This window comes from Telopea speciosissima, chromosome 3 (genome assembly GCF_018873765.1).
Source record: "Telopea speciosissima isolate NSW1024214 ecotype Mountain lineage chromosome 3, Tspe_v1, whole genome shotgun sequence".
Taxonomy (NCBI): Eukaryota; Viridiplantae; Streptophyta; class Magnoliopsida; order Proteales; family Proteaceae; genus Telopea; species Telopea speciosissima.
In genome coordinates, this window is record NC_057918.1 from 54,468,128 (window position 1) to 54,489,224 (window position 21,097).

The following is a 21,097-nucleotide window of genomic DNA, read 5'->3' on the forward strand; positions in this document are numbered from 1 at the left end:
GGTGAATGGGTTTAAGGTAGGGTTAGGTGCTTCATAGTTAAGCATCAAGGATTTGCCATTAATGGATCTTCTAATTGAGTAGATGGAGCACTCAAGGTGTGCTCAACCGATTCAAACCCTAGTTAATAGAATTAGGGAAAGAGAGATGGAGAGAGAGAGAGAGAGAGAGAGAGAGAGAGAGAGAGAGAGAGAAAGAGACTCACCAAGGGTTGATGATGATAGCTTGTGCTCCACCATACTTCTCCCTTCTTCTTTCTTCTTCTTCTTCTTCTTCTTTCTTCTTCTCCTCTTCTTCTTTCTTTTTCTCCTCTCCTCTCCATGATTTAGGATTGTAATGTGAGGTGAATAGTAGTTTTGGGTCTTTAATAACCCATTTAGGCATTAGGTCTTGTTTGGTTAGTCTCAAGTGCTTAGGTCCATTTGCTTAGGAGCTTGTTTGGTTAGGTATAAGCCTAAGGTCTAGTTTAAGTCATTGGGCCATTGGATCCACTTGGGCCTATGGCCCATGGCCCATGTCCTAAGTTCTAGTTACAAATAGAAAGAGACTAAGTTCCTAACCCCAAGCCCATTCTAGTTCTTATGCTTATAAATGGTCATGCATAGGCATGAATTATTCGGATAGTGACTTACTCCCAGTCATCGCTAAGTGGATAAGGGCGATTCAGGTGCGGGCCCCGCGGATCCCTATCATAAGAGAATTCCAAGAATATGCTTTCGTGGATGATTTTCCCCCTATCTCTGACGGTGGATCTTTCCTCGAGGACTTCCCCTATTTCGCGATCGACAATCTTGTGTGATGGCTTGAGTATTATGACCCACAGTTCACGAGCGTACTCCACTCCTGGTTCTACACAAAAGGTTCAAACTAGACCGGTGGTCAGATCGCATTTCAAACCGGGTTTTGGACACGGATTTAACAATCCCAACTCCCCATTTATTCATATTATACATTGACAATATTAGCCATATATATATCCATACACCAAACCTTTGTTGCCATAAAGTTGGGGAACCCTCGTCTCGAGGACCACGGTACTTACAATGGCAACTTCACTGGGGATAGGTGGACAAACGTCCACTCGAGGTCAAACTTTCTAAATAGGTGCTATTAATAAATGATAGAATTTTCTCTCCAAACTTTTATGTAAAAATATATATTTAAAAAAAAAAAAAAGGAGAAAAAAATGTACAAAACAAAATACAAAAAATAAATACCATAATATGTTTGTCTGGCTAACCCCTGTGTGTACTAACCGCATCATGCATAGTGCTCGAAGTAAAATCAAACGGCAAAGGTACTCCCTGTCGTGCCTTTACCCCCGGGGAGGTGAGGCACGTCATACTAAGTACTTTGAGATCGGATGATAGCCGCTTCCTGTACCACTTTCTTGCACACATACACTACATGGGAACCCCTCTTACGCCCGTAGTTAGTCGTTGGACCCCATGAGTAGTCATGGGTAATTCACGACAAAGCTACAGCCCTTGATATTTACTGTACGAGTTTAGAATCACCAGCGAGGGTATTCACTAGTATGCTATGGAGTGCTTTGCTACTCAAAAAAGGCACTAGCTCGATTACTCTGAGTTTGTGTGACCTATTCTCCAGGTATATCAAAAGAACCACGTGCCTACAATTCGCGACCACGAGCGATAGGTATATTGGTTCTGTCAAGGGTGACTTTGTTCTGTCCTATGGAAGCCTACCCATTACATGCATCATGTAGGAAAATAGACTATATATGACTAGGGTACGACACAAACTAACCTTTGTTAGCTGTAAGAGAGACCGAGTTTTAGGGTCATTTGACGATTAACCTGGCTTTGATATGAGATGCCACCGAAGGTAAGGAATTCCATAGTCCCGCGATGGTCCCTCGAAGAAGAATGGAAGCTCACTTCCATATGATGGAACCTTACATGTCCTTCAAAATAAGGGCATCTCATTTTGACTCCAGACATAATCGTCAATAACCCGGTAACTAGGATCTTTCTTTTGTTTGTTTTCTTTATTGTGTTCAAACATGCTTGGGCAATGACGGCATTTGAAGCCCGCATTCAGAGAAGCCCAACCGGAACTCTGATGATGGTTTCAATTACTTGAGCTAAACAAAATAAAAAAAAATGTCATAAAAATAAAGAATAATAAAAAAAATATGATGAAATACAAAAAATAATAATAAAAAAAGGGGGAATTAAAATAAGAAAAAAAAAAAGGATTGTTGAATAAGATTTATTCCTTCTTAGGACCTGAACTAGACTATTCTTCTCTTTTTCGTAGAAGCACAATTCCGTCCTTGCCCATCTGGATCCGACGCGGTGGAAGGCTGACTCAAGCCAGCCCACCATTCTTCTCAAGATCCCTGATTCCTTCTCATTCTTCTAGTTCATCTTCTGAGATATCACTTGTGAGTAACATGAATCCTCCGGAGGATCACTTGTCTGAAAGTCCCGTCGAAGATCGAGTGGATAGACTGCAAGTAGACATGGCCAAAATGCGGCAACTCATGGCACAACTAGTTCAGTCAGTTAATGAGCTATCTAAGGGTGGATCCATAGCTGGACTAGCAGAGCAGGAAGTCTGGAAAACTAATCCCACAACCCTCAAGACTCCAATCATCATACCGGTAGAAGAAGGGGAAGATAACCACCCTGTGGACCCTCCTGAGACTGAAAGGGAGAAGAAAATGAGAGAAAAAGTAGCCGAGTTGGAAGTGGTTGTCAAGGGCAAAGTCAAAGAAAAAGATGAAGAAGACCTGGTGTTCTTTCCCCAAGGGAAAATCTCCAAAGATTTCAAGTGGAAATTGGATAAGTTCGACGGATCAGGAGATCCTAGGGCTCATCTCAAGATTTTTGCCACCATTACCAGATCATGGGGACTTTCAGAAAACCAAATGGGACAGGCGTTCTTGTATTCTTTGGCCCGATCTGCTTTGAGGTGGTTAACCCAGCTTGATCACATTCAAACCCAGTCATGGGCCTCTGTGGTTAAAACCTTCACTAAGCAATATTCATACAACACCGAGATGGATATTACTCGAAGAGAATTGGAAACCTTGAGGCAAGAACCAAGTGAAGAATTTTCAAATTACATCATGAGGTTCAGAGAGAAGGCCGCGAAGATGTGGAACCGCCCTACTGAGGAGGAGCAGGTCAAGATATTGTTAGAAAATCTGTATGGGGAGTACCGTGAGAAGATATACTACCAGCATATCAAAACATTTGATGCTCTTATGACAATTGGGAAAAAGATTGAAGGATTGATAATGATGTGCAGAATTTTATGAGTCTAATGGTATAAGTTGGATCAAATTTGGTTGAGGTTGGAATTCTAGGTTTTGGAAACAGGATGCCTTATGAAAATGGACTGTTTGTAAGATCTAGGGTTTAGGGGCAGATTTTAGGAAAGAGGTTTATAGGGTATTAATGGGCAGGTCTAGGGGGTTATTTTGGTATAAAGAAGTTAGGGTTTGGATGAGTTACAAAATTCTGCAATTTAGGGCAAAATTGGATTTAGGGTTTTAGGGTTCTAATGGATCTATGGATTAATGGAAGGGGTGATAATAGGAGTAGATGGAGCTTAGGTTAGAGGATTAGAAGAAGAAGGTTAAATGCTGAATTAATAAACTACTTACTTGAAAGATTAAATCTTCAATGGTAGCAGCTCTGAAGAACTAGAAGAAGGACCTCCCGATCTACAAGATGCAAGGAGTCGATCGGAGTCCACCAATCCCTTCACCTTGATATTACTCACAAGGTTCACTCAACAGAGCAGAGCAGCAGCTATGGCAGCAAACAAAAGCTTTTCATTAATCAAATTCGTATCCAATGCTGGCCTCCCTTACAAACTTATATAGAAGACTCAAAAATAGACTTAGACACTAAAAAGGAATGGCCTAACCTTATCCCTAACCTATTAGGCAACTTAAACTGACTAGGAAACTCAAATAGACTCAAAATAGAGTCCTAATGACTTAAAACAACTTAAACTACTTAAAATAAAGAAGATTCCCTAGTAGCCAATAGGATATAAGAACCTCTTAGCCAATAGGATCACTTCACTTAAATTAGATCAATTGAACCAATTGGATGCAACCAATTTAAACCGGTTCAATTAAAAACACAATAAAAACTAAGTATTGCGCTAATCCCGTATGCAACCTATATACCCCTATTTCAAGCCCACTAAAGTGGCCTAATACATAGAAAACCCTTGGGAACAAAGGCCCAACATATATATATCCCAACCTTACACTTATTCCCAATGAAACAAGCCCTATTTGATGATGAATCTGCATCAACAGGGTCTGAATCAGTTTATGAAAATGCTGAAAACATGAAGAAAACCTCACTTTTAGTGTGCATCATAACACCCGTGTATTCTTAGAGTAACAATCTATAAAGGAAATAAACCAACGATGGCCAGAAAGAGAAGTTTTACGACTAAGACCCCACACATCAATATGAACCGTATGAAAAAGTGAATGACTTCTTTTATTGAAGTTGAATAAGATGAACGAGTCTGTTTGCCCAAAACACAAGCCTCACAAAAGAATTCACCTTTATTATATTGCTTAACTAATTCTGGAAATAAATGAGATAAGTTCCTAAGGGGGGTGACCTAATCGATAATGTCATTATTGTAATTCAGAGGAGACTGAGGAATTCTGATATAGTTGAGAGGGTAATGCAGCCGGAGGACGACAACCATCATCGAGTAGGTACAATGACTACAATCCACCATGCACTTTACCACATGGACCAGTAGTTCAACCGGTTCAATTTAAAACACTAAAACATGAAAATAAACTAAGTATAGGGCTAATCCCGTATGCAACTTATGTACCCCTACTTTAGGCCCATAAAAGTGACCTATTACATTGAAAACTCATGGGACCAAAGGCCCAACATGTCTATAACCCAACCCTAGACTTATTTCTAAGGAAAGAAGCCCAGTTTGATGATAAACCTACATCATAAGGTAATGGAAGGGGAGCAACTGATGGAGCCCTTTCCAGAAACAGATGAGAGGGAACCATCGGCTACTCTAACTTTGTCCTTACCAGAAGTAGGAGAATACCTGTGGAATAGGCTGGAGGAGCCAATCATATGATCAGTGGCACTAGAGTCTATAATCTATTGACTGGAAACTATCGATGCACAGTGACTTTTTATTCCACCTTGTCCTTATTTTAGCCTCAATTCCTAGCTTGCCCTCCATCTTTAATTCTTAACCTTATTTCGTCCGTCCTTATTCTGGTGTCCTAATAGCCCTTAGAGATTCTATTTATTCAGAGCAAAGCTGAACATGAGGCTACATAAAGAGGTTGATCGATACGATTTACTCCTTTCAATTAGAGATGGTTCCCGTAAATTGTAAACACTTCTTGAGTTGAAAATAGATTGTCGGGAGCTTGGCAATAATAATAATTGCTTCAATGATAAGGTGTCAGGTATGAAAGAATCTTTTGAAAGTGGATCAGAGATGGACAATGAAAGTGATGGTCAAGCTAAAGTGAAAGGTCCGACCTAGACTGTAGTTAAAGAATTGATTGACGGTCCGATCTCAGTTGTGAAACCCTACGATTAGATTCCCATCGAAGAGACGTCATTTGCTAACGACCATCAAAAGATTGTGACGGTTGATCGTGAGGTGCGTTGCTGATGTTTGTTGATGTCGATCGAATGATGCTGATTCTCTCATTTTACAAAAATCGAGGTCAAGTTTTTCTCTATGCCGGGAAAACTGATGCAGGAACGATTCCCTGGGTCACCTCGAACCCGTTTGCGAACCCAGATCGAGACCGGGTCCAATTGGTTTTTGGGTTCAGTAGGATTGGTTTAATTTAGGAATTTGAACTATTTTATAATTTGTTTTATTGCTGGAGTCATAGAGTTAGAGTTTGCTTCTAGCATTGGGTCTTAGTTAGAGTTGTTTATGGTAGATTTAGATTTCCTTCCAATTTCAGTCTTTGAGTCTAATCAGAAGTCTTTGTTTAAGTTTTTTATAAATAGCCTTGTAATCCAATATGGAGGATAGTTGATAACGAGATAAGATTTGAGATGTGTGGTTGAAGCCTTTAGGCTGGTGTGCGTGCAAACTTCTTCCCCCCCCCCCCTCTTCCTATGTGATTTCTTCCTCTCCCCTACAACCATGGTTCGAGAACTTGGTTTCAATACTGGTTTCGCCCAGCCAAAAATCGAGTTGGGCCGAGATCTCAACGAGTTGGTGCACTTGTTTTTTGAACTCGTTAGATGGTTTCGGTGGGTGTTTGAGCTAGTTTGGTCATGAAACTTAGTATACAACCTATTTTGGGCTACTTAAACACAATGACACTATCAGGTTTTCCAAAATCAAAGTCCAAATAGGAGTTTGACTTAGTGGGAAACTAGGATAGACAGTTATTTATGCTAGAAACCACGACAAGCACTTATTTATGCCTAATATCATTTATGTTACTTAAGATATTATTCATAAATAAGCAAATACCCCCTATTTGAATCCAATAAAAATAGTTAAAAAATAAATTCCATAAGGAGAAAAAGTCAACCCCCAAGTTCAAGAACAAAAACTGGATTTTTGGCGCTAGATGCAATTTTCAACTTAAATGCTGGGGTTTTTCTTAAATCTTTCATAAATCTTAATATGGTAAAACATTGCTAAAAATCAAAAGTGCAGTAAAATATTAATTTGTTTTGATGTCTAAGAAAAATATTTTCATTCAAAGCGATTTTGACAGCATTCATGCACACCAAATAAGGTTTGACCGAAACATAACTCCTTCAATATAAATCAGATTTAAACAATCTTGGATTTGTTAGAAACCCGTGTCCTTAGAGAGAATGCCTCCTGCACTGCCTCCTCAATTGCCCCATCCTGGTCTTTCTTAGCAAACTATGACCACTCCCCAAACGGTCGAATTCAAATTCTCTGGGACCCTTCTAAACTCAATATCTCTATTTCCTTCTCTTCCCCTCAGCTTCTTCACCTTCACCTCTCCCTCCCAAATTCCTCCTCCTTTCTCTCGGTTGTTTATGCTCACAACCGTGCTCTTGATCGGATCCCTTTTTGGGCTTATCTCACCCTTTTCACATCCCAAGTGGGAACCCTCCCTTGGGATGTGGGTGGTGATTTCAATGTTGTCAGTTCAGTCATTTTGAAAAAGTTGGAGGTAGGCCCCTCGATCTTCCCTCCTCTAATGCTTTTAATGATTGCATCGAAGATCTAGGCATCATCGATCTGAGATGGCCGGGCTCCCCTCTCACTTGGCACAATAGAAGAGGGGGCTCTAATCGGATTGCATGCAAAATTCCCCGAGTCCTGATCAATGATGCCTGGTTATCCTCCTTTCCCAACTCTCATGCCAACATCCCTCTCCCTGGTATCTCTGATTATAGCCCCTACCACCTTCTTATCCAGCCCTTCATCTCCTTTGGGCCAAAGCCTTTCAAATTCTTTGACATATGGACGTCTCACCCCCTCTTTCTCCCCTTGGTCCGTGAATCTTGGGACAAGCCGATCCTTTGTCACTCTCTCCCCCTCCTTGCTTTTGCTAAAAAGCTTTGCAATTCCAAAATTGCCCTTAAAGCTTGGAACTTGTCAACTTTTGGCAATATCTTTTCACGAGTATCCTCCTGCCATGTTAGTCTTGCTCAAGTCCAATCCTTGATTCAATTGGATTTGCTTAACCCTTCCCTAGCGGACAAAGAAAAAAGGCTTTCCTTAGAGCTTACTTCTCTTTTTTCCTAAGAAGAGAGCTTCCTCCGGCAAAAATCAGGATCAAATGGCTTGAGCTTGGAGATTCCAAATCAGCTTTCTTCCATAGATCTCTCAAAGCCCGATCCAACTCTAATTCCATCTCCATGCTTCTCAGCCAAGATGGCACCCCTCTCTCCTCTGTCCATGACATTAAGACAGAAGCCATCTCTTTCTTTTCCTCCCTCTTCTGCCCCCCTTCCCCTCCCCCCTGGTTTAATCAATAAATTTGTCCCCTCTTCTCTCTTCGACTCCCTCAATCTATACCCTATGAGGATGAAATCCTTAAAGTGGTCCTCTCTCATAAGTGTAATCAGGCCCCTGGCCCAAATGGATTTAGTATGGGGTTCTTCCGGGCTAGTTGGGACAATATCAAAGATGATCTCATTAAAGCCATCTGCAGTTTTTTCTTCAATCCCAGTCAGCTCTCCCGGATCAATCTGACCTCTCTTTGTCTTATCCCCGAAAAAAGTGGGGGCCTCGTCGTTGTCTAATTTCAAACCCATCTCTCTCTGCAATCTCCTCTATAAATTCATCGCCAAAATTCTTGCTATCATCTTCAGTAGGTTGTTCCTTCCTTAGTCAGCCCCAACCAATCAGCCTTCATTTCTGGAAGAAGCATAGTAGATAAAAATCTCCTTTACTCGGAAATTGTCGGGGGCTTTGACCACAAATCTCATTCTCCTACGGCCCTTATGAAAATTGACATCCATAAAGCCTTTAATTCCATTAGATGGAATTTTATTTGCAATGCCATGACTAATATGTCCTTCCCCCCTGTCTTTGTACATTGGATCCACTCCTGCATCTCCTCCCCCTTCTTTTCGGTCATCATTAACGGTTCCCCTGCTGGGTTCTTTCCCTCCAAAGTGGGAATTCGTCAAGGATGCCCCCTCTCCCCCTTCCTCTTCACCCTTGCTCTTTAGATCCTCTCTCGGAGCATTCAGTCTAAAACTGACCAGCTCCTCATCTCCCCCATTCCTAAATGTAAGGCTCTCAATCTCTCCCACCTTGCCTTTGCGGACGACCTTATGATCTTCTCCAAGTCTGACCCCTCTTCCATCTCTTCCATTATGTCCTCCCTTCAACTCTTCGAGAGTCTTTCCAGGCTTGGGATCAATCTTTTGAAGTTCAACATCTTCCTCTCAAGCGTTTTAGATTGCGATAAGGAATATCTCCTGCACTTAAAGGGATTCTCCCTCAATTCCCTCCCAGTCAAATATCTTGGCCTTCCTCTTATCCCTGCCAGGCTGACTGGTCACCACTGCACCACTATGCTCGACCTCATCCACAAACGGCTTCAACTCTGGTTGAGTTGATTAGATCTATCCTCCAATCTTCTTACATTTACTGGTGTGGCATCTATGGGCTCCCCAAATCCACAATCAAAGCAATGGAATCCTCTTCTGTTCTTTCCTTTGGAAAGGTAGAGAATGCTCCAAATTCATCCACCCGGTTAGTTGGGCTCCATCTATCTACCTAAATCTGAAAGAGGTCTAGGTATTCGCAGGATCCGTGATGTTAACACTGCGGACATCCTCAAGCGAATTTGGAAAATTTCCTTCAAACATAACTCTATCTGGGTCAATTAGGTCTACTGTTACCTCCTCAAAAAGGATTCCCTCTGGACTGTCCCTCTTCGCATGGATACCTCTTGAGTCTGGCGCCAAATCATCCTCCTTCGGTCCTTAGCTCTTAATGTTACATCCTATGTGGTCGTTGTTGGATCCTCCACTTCCCTCTGGCTTGACAATTGGCACCCTTCAAGTGTCCTCTTTAATTCTTTAGGAGCCCACTCTGTCTACTCCTTTGGCTTTCCTCTTTTATCTCTAACGGCTTGTGGTCCCTTCCCTCCCCCTTTCCCCCGTGTCTCACCCAGGTCTGGGCCTCTCTCCCCCCCTCTCGCCCTCCTCTACCTCCCTCTCGGACAAGATCATCTGGACCCCCTCCCCCAATGGTCTCTTTAGTTCTAGATCTGCTTAGGACTTTGTTAGGACTCATGTCCCCACTGTCCCTTGGCACAGACTTGTTTGATTCAAAGGTCGCATCCCCCGCCATAGCCTCTGTCACACCCCGGCCCGGTTAATAAGGGCCATGTGCGATTGGATGTCTCAGACACCCAATCAATCCCAGTAGGATCACACATGCAGTGTTCTATTCGCAATTTCATCCATAAATATTAGAATCTAAATGCAACGGAAGCAATAATAGAGCAGTAAAACAGTAAACAAGGAAAGACTAGTGATAGTATTATATTCAAAAGGAGTTATATGTACATCATTTACATTGTATTTCCAAAAAGACATTAACTCAAGAACCCAAAAAGATAGTTATATACTATCACATTTACAAAAGTGTTATAGACAAAAAGAAAAGAAGTAGCCTGATCAGCCTGGACAGTCAGTAGAACGCGCAGTCGTCGCAGGAGCACGAAGCAGCGTGCTCAACAAAGAAAGGAGTATGAACTCTAGCAGCAGGAAGAACATCCTCACTAGGAGAAGTCCCCACAGAACCAGCAACAGCAACGGTAGCAGTTTCATCTGTAAAAGAAGGACGTCCACGGGGCTGAGCTCTCCACTGAGCCCAGTAAGGGGGAGGGGAAGCACACATACACAATTAATCATGATGCATGTCCTAACTAGTATGCTCCTAGCACAGTTACTAAGTCTCATGAGGTATAAGTACTACTAATGGTAGATGCTAACCTCGGTCCCGGAATTCACACATCGGTCACCCGAGTGAAACCATTCTACCACGGTGGGGACCCGCCAGATCAGCATGACACCAGGCAGTGGACCCGACAAACCCCCAAAGACCAACCCGGTCTATTTATTCCCACAGCGGAGCAGATACGCTAACATGGGACAGAAGATGGCACCTTGGCATGTCCCTTAGGCTGTACCACGGGTTGTCCAACACCTCTCCCCCTATTGGTAAGGGGCGTAGTACTGGGTAATGAATATCAACCTAACCCAGTGCAGTCTAATTATGATGATACAAGCATGGATTGAGTTATAAAGTACTGAATTCCACCATCAACAATTTCACATAAATAAAATATCAATGCAATGCAATGCAGCATGCTCATATGCAGCCTAACTCACGTGCATTCTAATGCATTAAATTAAAGCTAGAAAACTATATGCATCAGATATAGTTGTAATGGTGCATGGCATGGCATGGCAATCAGCACAACATTGAAATTAATATGATAAACACACAGAAATTAAGGTCAAGGTCCCCTTACCTGCAGTGTAGTTTAACCTAGCCAGATAACCCAGCAAACAGTCAAAGAACAGCAAGAACAAACCTAAACAACATATCAAAATAGCTTCTATTAGGCCTTACTAGAAGTCAGGGCAATCCCCAACATAACAAGGCAGCAAGAGCATCAAAAAGGACCAGCCGGATGCAGACTCCAGAAGGGCCGGTCGACTGCCCCTGGGCCTGCAACTCCATTCGGGAGTTTGGCCGAATTTGGGGGTTTTGATCTACAGGGTCAGATCCTTGCATGCATGACCTCAATTTGATGTTTCAGCATCATATCAAGGTGGGTCAGTCTAATTGGGGTTCCAATTTCACAATTGATTTCATAATTTAGGAATTTATCAATTAAACCTAAATTAACTAACTTAGGGTTCATTAATTTCCATTTAGGAACAGCAAAATAGGTTCAGATTTGGTTTATTCCTACAATTTCAGGCTTTAATGGGACTGAGATTGATTTAAACCAGTCCAATTATGTCCAATTACATAAACCAAAGCTTGGTCTTCAAGCTTTAATGGCAGAAATCCATTATAGGTGATTTAGAGATGGAGAAGAAGGAAGCAAGGAGGAAGACAGCAAGTTCTAAGGCTTACCTCAGTTGTAGAAACAGAGATAGAGTGCAGGCAGCCTTGGATTTCAGGTATAAATCCAAGCTTTCAAGTGTAGAGCTTCCTCTTCTTCCCTTCTCCTTCCTTTCTTCTTTCTTGTTCTCCAAGAGAGAACAAATTTTACAGCTCTTAGATTTTAATTGTGATATGAAAATAGACTAAGAGAGGGTTATATATAAGGTTATATGGCATTTAAGCACTAAGGGGCAATTCTGTCCTTTGGTTAAAATCTTTTCATAAATTAATTTTAAAAGCTATTTATAACTATAAATCTGTTTCTAATAACTATTCTAACCATAACTTGATGCCGGACGACATCAGAGATTATCCGAACACGGGTAATTGTCTAGAACAACATTCTCCACTGGGAAAGTGGGTCCCACAGGAGCAATTTGACTAAAATACTCCTGAATTCCTATTTGGTCGTACAAACAATATATAAATTCATTTAAATCGTACTTACAACAATTTTAATTGAGGGAGAAGCTCTGCATAGCCTTCAGGCAGCAGATTCGGCACAGGTAACTCCGGTGCAGTGTCTCACAGGGGTCTTCTGACTCCAGAAGGGCATATTGGGAAGGATCCTCAGAGTCCTCCATAGGTGAGTCGAGTATTTCTTCCGTGTCCTCGACCGATACAGCCCATAGCATTGATGCTATCACAGACTGAGAGCTGGAACCTGTAATCGCACAAGTTCCAAAAGTTCAAATTTATTCAGAAATTTGACTGGGTTTCACAGCTTCAACGTTTGGAGATCCCTTAACAACTGCCTTCCCTTCCAAGCCTTTCTCCTTCACTGGCACATTCCTGTCTCCCCTTCTTGTATCTTTTGCTGGGAAAGTATTGAGGATGTCAACCACCTCTTTTTCTCTTGCCCTTTCACCTCCATTATTTGGAAAGAAAAAAAATCCCCTTCAGTAGGAGACCTTTTCCCCTTCGCCCAGGAGTGGCTTTGGTTGGATATGACTTTTTCAGGCAACTCTATCTGTGACTCCGCTGGTAAACTTGTGTTTGGGGCTGTCATCTCACATATTTGGTTGGAAAGAAGTCTTCGAAGATGGACCTCCAATTCTCAATCTTTCGACAAGATTTGGAAAGCCATCTTCTTTGATGTCAGTTACAAGCTTCACTTATTTCGCCATGGTTCTCTTTTGGGCACTCCCATGAACAGGCATATAGTTTTTTTTTTTTTGGGTGAATAAAAATTTCATTACTAAAGAAAAGGAAGATCAGCCCTCAAATAGGAGGGAAAGGAGAACAAACAAAGAGCAAAAGCCAAAAGACTCAAACAGAAGAGCCCACGGATAGGAGGGAGATAGAAGGGAGTCCCCAGGAGACAACAATGAGCCTGTTCCTTGGGGTGTCCTTACAAGAGGAGGGGGCAACCGAACTCAGTTTGGAAGTAATTTCAAAGGAAATGGAGTTCCAAATCTGGCTTATAGAGCGGGATTTGGTAGTCCATTTCCGTAAATTACGCTCCATCCAAATATGGTTGATCGTGGCACAAAAAGCCAACCTACCGACCACATCACAGAGAGAAGATCCTCCAAAGGTCAAATCAACCCAAAGCCATTCTCTATCAAAAGGGAGAATCCTGCGGGGATCTTGGCCAGCATTTGGCAAGAATACCTTTCCATATGGAACGGGAGAATGGGCAATCAAAAAAGAGATGGTTTGAATCCTCGACCCCATTCCAACAAAGACCGCAAGAAGGGGAGACCGAAATGTGCCGATGCCGGAGATAAGACTGCATTGGAAGGCAGTTGGAGAAGACTCGCCAAACCGTGAAGCAGTGCCGGGGGATATGATGCTTGAACCAGACAAGCTTCCTCTATGGAGCAAGAGGATGACGCGTCCGGATGAGATCCCAAGCAGCTTTGGAGCTGAATGAACCCGAGGAGTTTGGCAGCCACATAACACAATCACCCCTCAGAATGGGTCTTCTCTGAATGGAAGGCAAAAGATTCCAAATAAAGGCAAGCTCAGGATTGTGGGTGGGAGGGGGGACCCAGCCATTTTCATCAATGATCTCAACCACCAAAGCATTTCTAGGTAACCCGGAGCCATAGATAGTTCTGGAAGTGACTTGGTGGAGGAGAATTCCCATGGGATGCCAACAGTCCAGCCACAAGGAAATGAAGTTTCTATCACCAATGTGAGAGTGAATGATACCAAGGACAAGGGGGCGGGAGTGCAGGATATTGCGCCAAACCCAGGAAGCATCCGAGGGGATGGAGACAGTCCAAATGGAATCCGATCTAAGCAACCCCCAATAAATCCAATCGACCCAAATACTTTTATTCCTTGAAACAATCTTCCAAATCAACTTGATGATGCCAGCTTCTAATACCCAAACCACCTTCAGCAAGAAGAAGACAAACTGAGGCCCAACTGATAGGACGGAGAAATCTTGTGGAATATGTTCCTTTCCAAAGGAAAGAAGCCATAAGGGATTCCAGAGTTTTGATGATGGAAGAAGGCAGACCATATATTCCAGGCCAGAAGATATAAGAAGCTTGAAGCACAGAATTGATGAGGACCAGTCGACCCGCATAAGAGAGAAGTTTACCCTTTCACAGTTGCAGACGTTTCCTGATGAGATCCAACATGGGGGTGCAATGATGGGCTGATAACCTGGCTGGAATTAAAGGAAGGCCTAAATATTTGACTGGAAGCTGCCAAGTGGAAAACCACAGATAGCTTGTAGAGGGGCTTTATCTAGCTCAGAGATCCCAGCTAAGAAGAGGAGAGACTTTGTAGGGTTGATCTGAAGGCCCGAGAGATCGTGGAAGTGCTGCAAGCAGTGCATAATGGACTCAAAGGAGGTGATGGAGGCCTTTGAGAAAATCATGAGGTCATCTGCAAAGGAAGATGGGATAGCTTGAGGGCTTTGCATTTAGGAATAGAGATGATGAGCTGCTGGTTCCTGAAGGATTGGATCTTCCGAGATAAGATTTCCATAGCCAAAGTGAAGATATAAGGGGAGAGAGGACACCCTTGACGAACACCCACAGTAGAAGCAAAGTACCCGGCCGGGCTGCCATTTACAAGCACTGAGAATCTCGGAGAAGAAATGCAGCTATAGATCTAGTGGATGAAAGCTGCAGGGAAACCCATCTTGATCAACATCTTATCAATGAAGTCCCATCTCAGAGAATCAAAAGCTTTATGGATGTCAATCTTCATAAGAGCAGCTGGAGAATGGTTTTTCCTCTCAAAGCCTCTGACAATCTCATAGCAAAGAAGAATATTATCCGATATGTTCCTGCCGGGGATAAAAGCTGACTGACTTTCACCAAGAAGGAGATCCACCACAGTCTTGAGCCTGAAAGCCAAGATCTTAGCAATGAACTTGTAGATCTGGTTGCAAAGGGCAATGGGCCTGAGGTCCGACATAGCTGAGGCTCCTTCCTTTTTTGGAATGAGGCAGAGAAAAGTGTGGTTCACTCCTTTGATTTGGCTAGGATTGAAGAAGAAACTTCTAATGGCATTGATGAGGTCGTCCTTGATAATACTCTAAGAGGCTAAGAAGAAACCCATGCTGAAACCATCCGGACCAGGAGCACAATTCAGCTTGAAAGAGTGGATAGCAGTAGTGATTTCCTCCTCCAAAGGAATGGCACCAAGGGACTGAATTAGCTCAATAGGAATAAATTTTTTGAGAAGATCATTGGGGATAGAATCTGCAGCACCTGGAGGGCCATTAAAAAGATCCTTAAAGTAGGATGCAGCCATATCTTTGATGTCTTTCACATTAGTAATAGGAGAGCCATCGGGACCAGCCAGCTGTAAAATGGCATTGAAGTTTGATCTAGACTTCAGGGATCCGTGGAAGTAGGCTGAATTGGAGTCCCCTAACTCCAGCCATTTAATTCTAGCCTTCTGCCATAAGAAACTTTCCTCTTGAGATAGAAGAACAGATAGGTCATGGGAGGCAGCCTTTTCATCAGCAGCAAGTTGACAGTTCAGGGGATCCAATTGAATTTGCAGCTGAATGGAAGACAGCCTATCCTTGCAATCTTGGACCTGCAGGGAGATATTGCCGAAAATGTTGGAGTTCCAAACCTTAAGAGATTCTTTCACATTCCTGAGCTTCCTAGCAAAAGCAATAAGGGGGGAAGAGAAAGCTTGGACTGGTTTTTCCCAGGCATCCTTGACAGTAGTAAGAAAAGTGGGGTGGGAAGACCACATGTCAAAATACTTGAAAGGTTTAGGACCAAAGGAGGTATAAGGCTGAACAGAAAGAGAGATGTGACTATGGTCAGAAATACCGGGGGTATCGAAGGTGGCAGAGGAAGAGGGAAAGGAGGTAAGCCAAAAATCATTGACCATAACTCGGTCAAGCTTGCAATCAATACGATGAATCCCAACCCTTTTATTGCTCCAAGAGAAAGTGGGACCAGTCCAATGAAGATCATCCATGCCCAAGTCATCAATGCAATCATTGAAAGCAGCCATAGAGTCGAGATCTAGGGAGTCACCTCCCCTCCCTGCTTTTCATTCCCAAATCTGATAACATTGAAATCTCCACCAATGCCCCAAGGTGAAGGACCAATAAGATTTGCAATACTGCGGAGATCATCCCATAAATGTAACCTCTGTAAATGGCAGTTGGAAGCATATACAGCAGTGAAAAAGAAAGAGAAGTGATTGAGGCAATCAAAGAACCTTAAATGGAGAAGTTGAGCCGAAGAGGAGATCAAGGAGACCTGAATTTTTGAAGAATCCCATAATAACCAGATGCGTCCATCAGTGTGGTGAGTGTAGTTGGATAGGAATGACCAACCCGGGGCAATCGAGCTCAAAATTTTTGCAGCATTTGGCTCTTTTACATGGGTTTCCAGCAGACAACAGAAGGTGGAATGGTGAAGACGGATATGGGCTCTAACTGCGGCTTGTTTGCTCAGGGAATTTAGACCTCGATTGTTCCACAGAACACCGTGATTCATTGGGCAAGAGGGGAGGTTGCACCTGGCATCCCAGCAGCAGGGGAGATGCAGGGGATAGTTGATGAGGGGGGGGGGATCGGGTGAAGGAGACGAATGGGACATACGGGATAACCCAATAGTTCCAGCCAAATGACCCGACCCGAGAGAACTGGGGCTAATAGAGCTAGGAACTTGGTCAACGGGGGGCTTCTTTTTTTTTTTTTTTCTTGTGGTTTTTTGATTTTTTTTTTTTGTGGAGGGCTTTTTTGGTATATGGGAGACAGGGGAAAGAGAACAGGGAGAGAGCAACTCAAGGGTGGGCCCCTCAGAAGAGACAACCGAGGGGATAACACTAGGCAGAGTAGAGAGAGGATGAGTCACAGAGTCTTTCGCAAAAGAGGGGGAGATGGGATCAGTCGCAGGGTCATTCGTCGAGGCTATCACAGAAGAAGTTGCAAGAGCCGATGACGATACTGACGCAGGTTCCAGAGGGGACAAAGGGGAAGGGTTTGCCGCCAGAGCTTGAGCGACAGAGACCAAGGCAGCAGAGGTGCCAGGAGGGTCTTCAGCCATCGGAGAAGCCATTCGTGATCTGGTACGAGGAGCAGTAGAGTCAAGGCACTTCTCAATGCAGACACTAGGTTCAGACTCCAAAAGGTCATCGTCAGATAAAGGAGTGAAAGGGTTTTGCCCGATGGGTAGAGGAGGGATACCAAGGATACTGCCTTGAGGAGCTGCCGGAGCACGGCTAAGATTCCGGCGACAATATTTGGACCTGGCTCTGCCTCTGGAGAGGGAAGTGAACCGAGATGGAGCTTCAGAGGTGGGAATGCGATTTTCCGGTAGAGGAATAGACTCCGGAGGAGAGCAGAGGGCAAAATCATGCCCAAACTTCTTGCAAATCAAGCATTGAGGGGGTTTCTACTCGTAGTGGACCTCCTGTTCAAAAGAGAAATCGTCCCCTTCATTGACAGTGATGAAAGAGGGCAGAGGTTCCTCGGCAGACACTTCCACGCAGATGCGAGCGAAAGCCAGACGAAGTTTTCTCATCGTGCGCATGTCTAAGAACAAAGGCTTACCCAACACCAAGCCAATAGAACTAAGGCCGTCAGTACTCCAGTAATGGAGGGGGAGTCCAGGAAGAGAGACCCAGAGAGGTATGGCCGAGAGATCAACCCTGCGAAGCTGCAGGTGGCGATGCCACTGTCTGAGAAAAATGGGTTTCTTCCCAATTTGCCAAGGGCCACCCTCAAGCACACGGTTTCTGTCGAGGTCATCCGAGAACTTGAAGATAAAAAAGCCATTGTCGAGAAGATGGATATCAAGAGTGCCATTGATTCTCCACTGCTTGGAGAGGGAAGCTTTTACGATGTGAAAAGGAGGTTGAGAGCCTAGAAAATGGCCAACTAAGCAAGATTCCCAGAGCTGTGCTTCAGTCCCAAGAGAATCAGGGGGACAGACTGCTACCTTAGTGGACCCGACAATGGAAGGGGAAACGAAGTAAAGGGGAAGGCCTGCAGATGAGAGGGAAGCATGGTGGGAGGAATTGAAAAAGGAGTTCCATTTGGGTTGGCCGGGAGAGAGAGGGGTGGTGGGGGTGGTAGTGTCGGAAGGAGAAAGTGGGGGAGGAGGGGGTGGAGGGGAGGGGGAAGGCATTACGTGATTCGCCGGAGCATGAATTGTGATAATAACAGGAGCATGAATTGTGATAATTGAAAAAGGAGCATGAATTGTGATAATAACAGGCATATAGTTACTTCTTGGGCTTTAGATGTTTCTTTTTTTCAGTCTCCTAGACCGCCCCTTTAGGGCTTGTAGGGCTGTAGTCTTTGTATAGCTTCCCCTCCCCCTCGTTTCCCTGTGTATTCTGCCCCCCCCCCCCCCTTTCTCTTTTTCCCCTTTGGAGTTGGTAATATATTCTTATTCACCCAAAAAAAAAAAGTGTTTTGGTCTTTTCTTCTTCATGATTTGACCTACATCACTTGTGAGAGTGGAGGTGGCTAATTCTCTGTTCATTTCTATTGTGTCGTGGTGGTAATTCACTCATAATGGTGATTCTAACTCTTCCATATGGATTTGAAGGTAGAAAATACTTCGGTTGTGAAGGTGGACATATTGTACTTGGCTTCCCAAGTTACTCACATGAGAGTGGCTTTCAAAGGACTGGCTTCTCCATTCTTTTGTTCGGCTGTGTATGGGCTCAATAGGATGGAAGGTAGAAGGGAGCTTTGACAAGGTTTGGAGAAATTTTCCTCAAACTTGACTGAACCATGGACAGTTGTTGGGGATTTTAATGTAGTTAGGAACATAAGGGAGAAAGTGGGTGGTGATGGGATTGTCCATTAAGTTGTTGATGATTTCAACAATCTTATATTTGATATTGGGCTGATGGATCTTAAATGGAAAGCGGAGGCTCTGACTTAGTGTAATGGCAAGATTGGGACTAGAAGGATCAGTCATAAAGCAGGACAGAGTGCTTGTCAACAATCATGGGTAGACCTTCTAGGACAGCCGAGTTCCTTAGCCTTGGAGTGTCAGACAAGAACCCTATATGTCTGACTATTTAGGGGGAGAGGCAATTCGGTCCAAAGTCTTTCAAATTCTTCAACAGTTGGACTTCTAGAGAGGACTTTAAGGAGGTGGTGTCCCTGGGTTAGGGGGAACCAGTTTCGGCTAGCTTGGATCCACTGTCTTGTTTTGCTTCGAGATTGAGGAGGTGAAGACTCTACAGGAGTGATTAAAAGAGACTTTGGAAACGTGTTTGATAGGGTGAAGGCTAAGGAGTCCCAGCTTCTTCTTATCCAAAGAGCCATGGCTTTGGACCCGTTGAATGAGCATTTAGCCAAGGAAGAAAAAGTAGTTAAGCAGGGGTATGGGGCAGCCCTTAGAGAAGAGGACGTTATTCTTAATCAGAAATCCAAAATTAATTAGTTAAACCTTGGTGATGGGAATAATAAAATTTCCATAAGCTAGTGCATTGCAGCCAAAACTCTAACCATATTCTGAAGGCATAATGGTACTACAACTGATGACCCCTCTTTGATTAAAGCAAAAGCAGTTCACCTCTTCTCCAGTCTTTTTAGTAGCCCCCCAAGAGGATGAGGTGCCCCTTCCCAATCAAGGAACGAGAACTCGTCTGGAGTACAAGTTTCAACCTGCCAAATTTCTGAGTTGGCTCGAGATCTCATGAGATCTCGAGCGAGTTGGGGTAATTTTTGTTTTCCAACTAGAAGGCTGGTTTTGGTGGGTTTTAGACTTAGTTTGGGTTTGAAACTTGGTACTCAGCCTATTTTAAGCCATTTAAACACAATGACACTATCAGATTTTGCAAAAAAAATTCCATAGAAGTTTCACTTCAGACCCTAAGTTGGTAGGCGACGACGTACTAAAATACCCTACTATTACACATAATTTAGTAATAGAAAGCAATCAAAGCATTCAATTAATGTAGATCAACTTAAATAAGCATTAGAAATGTAAGTGTACAATACATCAATCTGTTTAACATATTACATCTATGATCTATCATCCCATAAAATGTGATGCATTCACTCATTCAAAACGAGTCGGTCCACATATTCTTCCCATGTCATACTATTGTTGTAGTATTGCACATAGTTTGCCACAGAACTCATATAAATGTTGTCATCAACATATGCCAAGTCTCCTATCAAGTGATAGATCGTCCAAAGTTATGTAACATATATTAAATTGACATGAATCTACCAAGGTTTGAACAAATTTTTTTGAAAAAAATAGATTTGGGGAAAAATTGTTTACCTTTCAAAAAATCTTCAAATTTGAGATGAAGAATCACAAATATGATGCAAATCCTTCAGTTTTGTAGCTGAATGTAGTCTCCAAAAGGTTGTATGTTGAAATCCAGGTGCAAAATGAGGCAGCAGCTGCTCACAGGGGAGAAAAATGGTTGAAATCTGGAACTCGACAAAGGACTCGCGAGTTTTGTCAAGTTGTGAAACTTTTAAAAGGCAAAAAGGGTGGAAATCTAGGTCGGGTCAAGATCTCGACTCAACCGAGATTTCGCCCGAGATATTGTAATTTTTTAACTAGGCATACATCTCGTCTCAACCATGGAAAAAACCGAGATCTCGCGCGAGATCTCGCGCGAGATCACGCGAGTTCTTCTTCCATGTTCCCAATTCTTTGTCCTTGGCCGCCTAAGATGAGTACCAGAGGGATCTTTAGTGGCAGAGGTCACTGAAGAGGAGATCAAGGTTGTGGTGTTCTCTTGTAGTGATAGCAAAGCTCCAGGCCCAAATGGTTTCAATGCCCATTTCTTCAAGAGCTCTTGGAACATCATTGGTCAATATCTGGTAGCTGCCATCCAAGGATTCTTCTCCATTTCTTACATGCCTCGGTCAGTGAACTTTACTTTTATCAGTCTTATTCCAAAGTCTAAGCAGTCAATAGGGTTCAGTGGTTACTGGTCTATTGCTTTGTGCAATCTTTAATATAAATTAATCTCCAAAATTATTGCCAATAGGCTTCTGTTTGTTATTGGCCATCTAATTTCCCA

General features: G+C 43.1%; 1 protein-coding gene across 1 annotated transcript; it reads right to left on the reverse strand.

Moving 5' to 3' along the window:
- Positions 1 to 15,148: 15,148 nt before the first annotated feature.
- LOC122655301 lies at positions 15,149 to 16,090 on the reverse strand. Its single transcript, XM_043849505.1, has one exon. The coding sequence runs from the start codon at positions 16,088 to 16,090 to the stop codon at positions 15,149 to 15,151; it is 942 nt and encodes a 313-aa protein (XP_043705440.1).
- Positions 16,091 to 21,097: the final 5,007 nt, after the last annotated feature.

Coding starts and splice junctions, on each gene's coding strand:
- LOC122655301 (XM_043849505.1), bottom strand. CDS start 16,090: ATGGCTGCTTTCAATGATTGCATTGATGACTTGGGCATGGATGATCTT.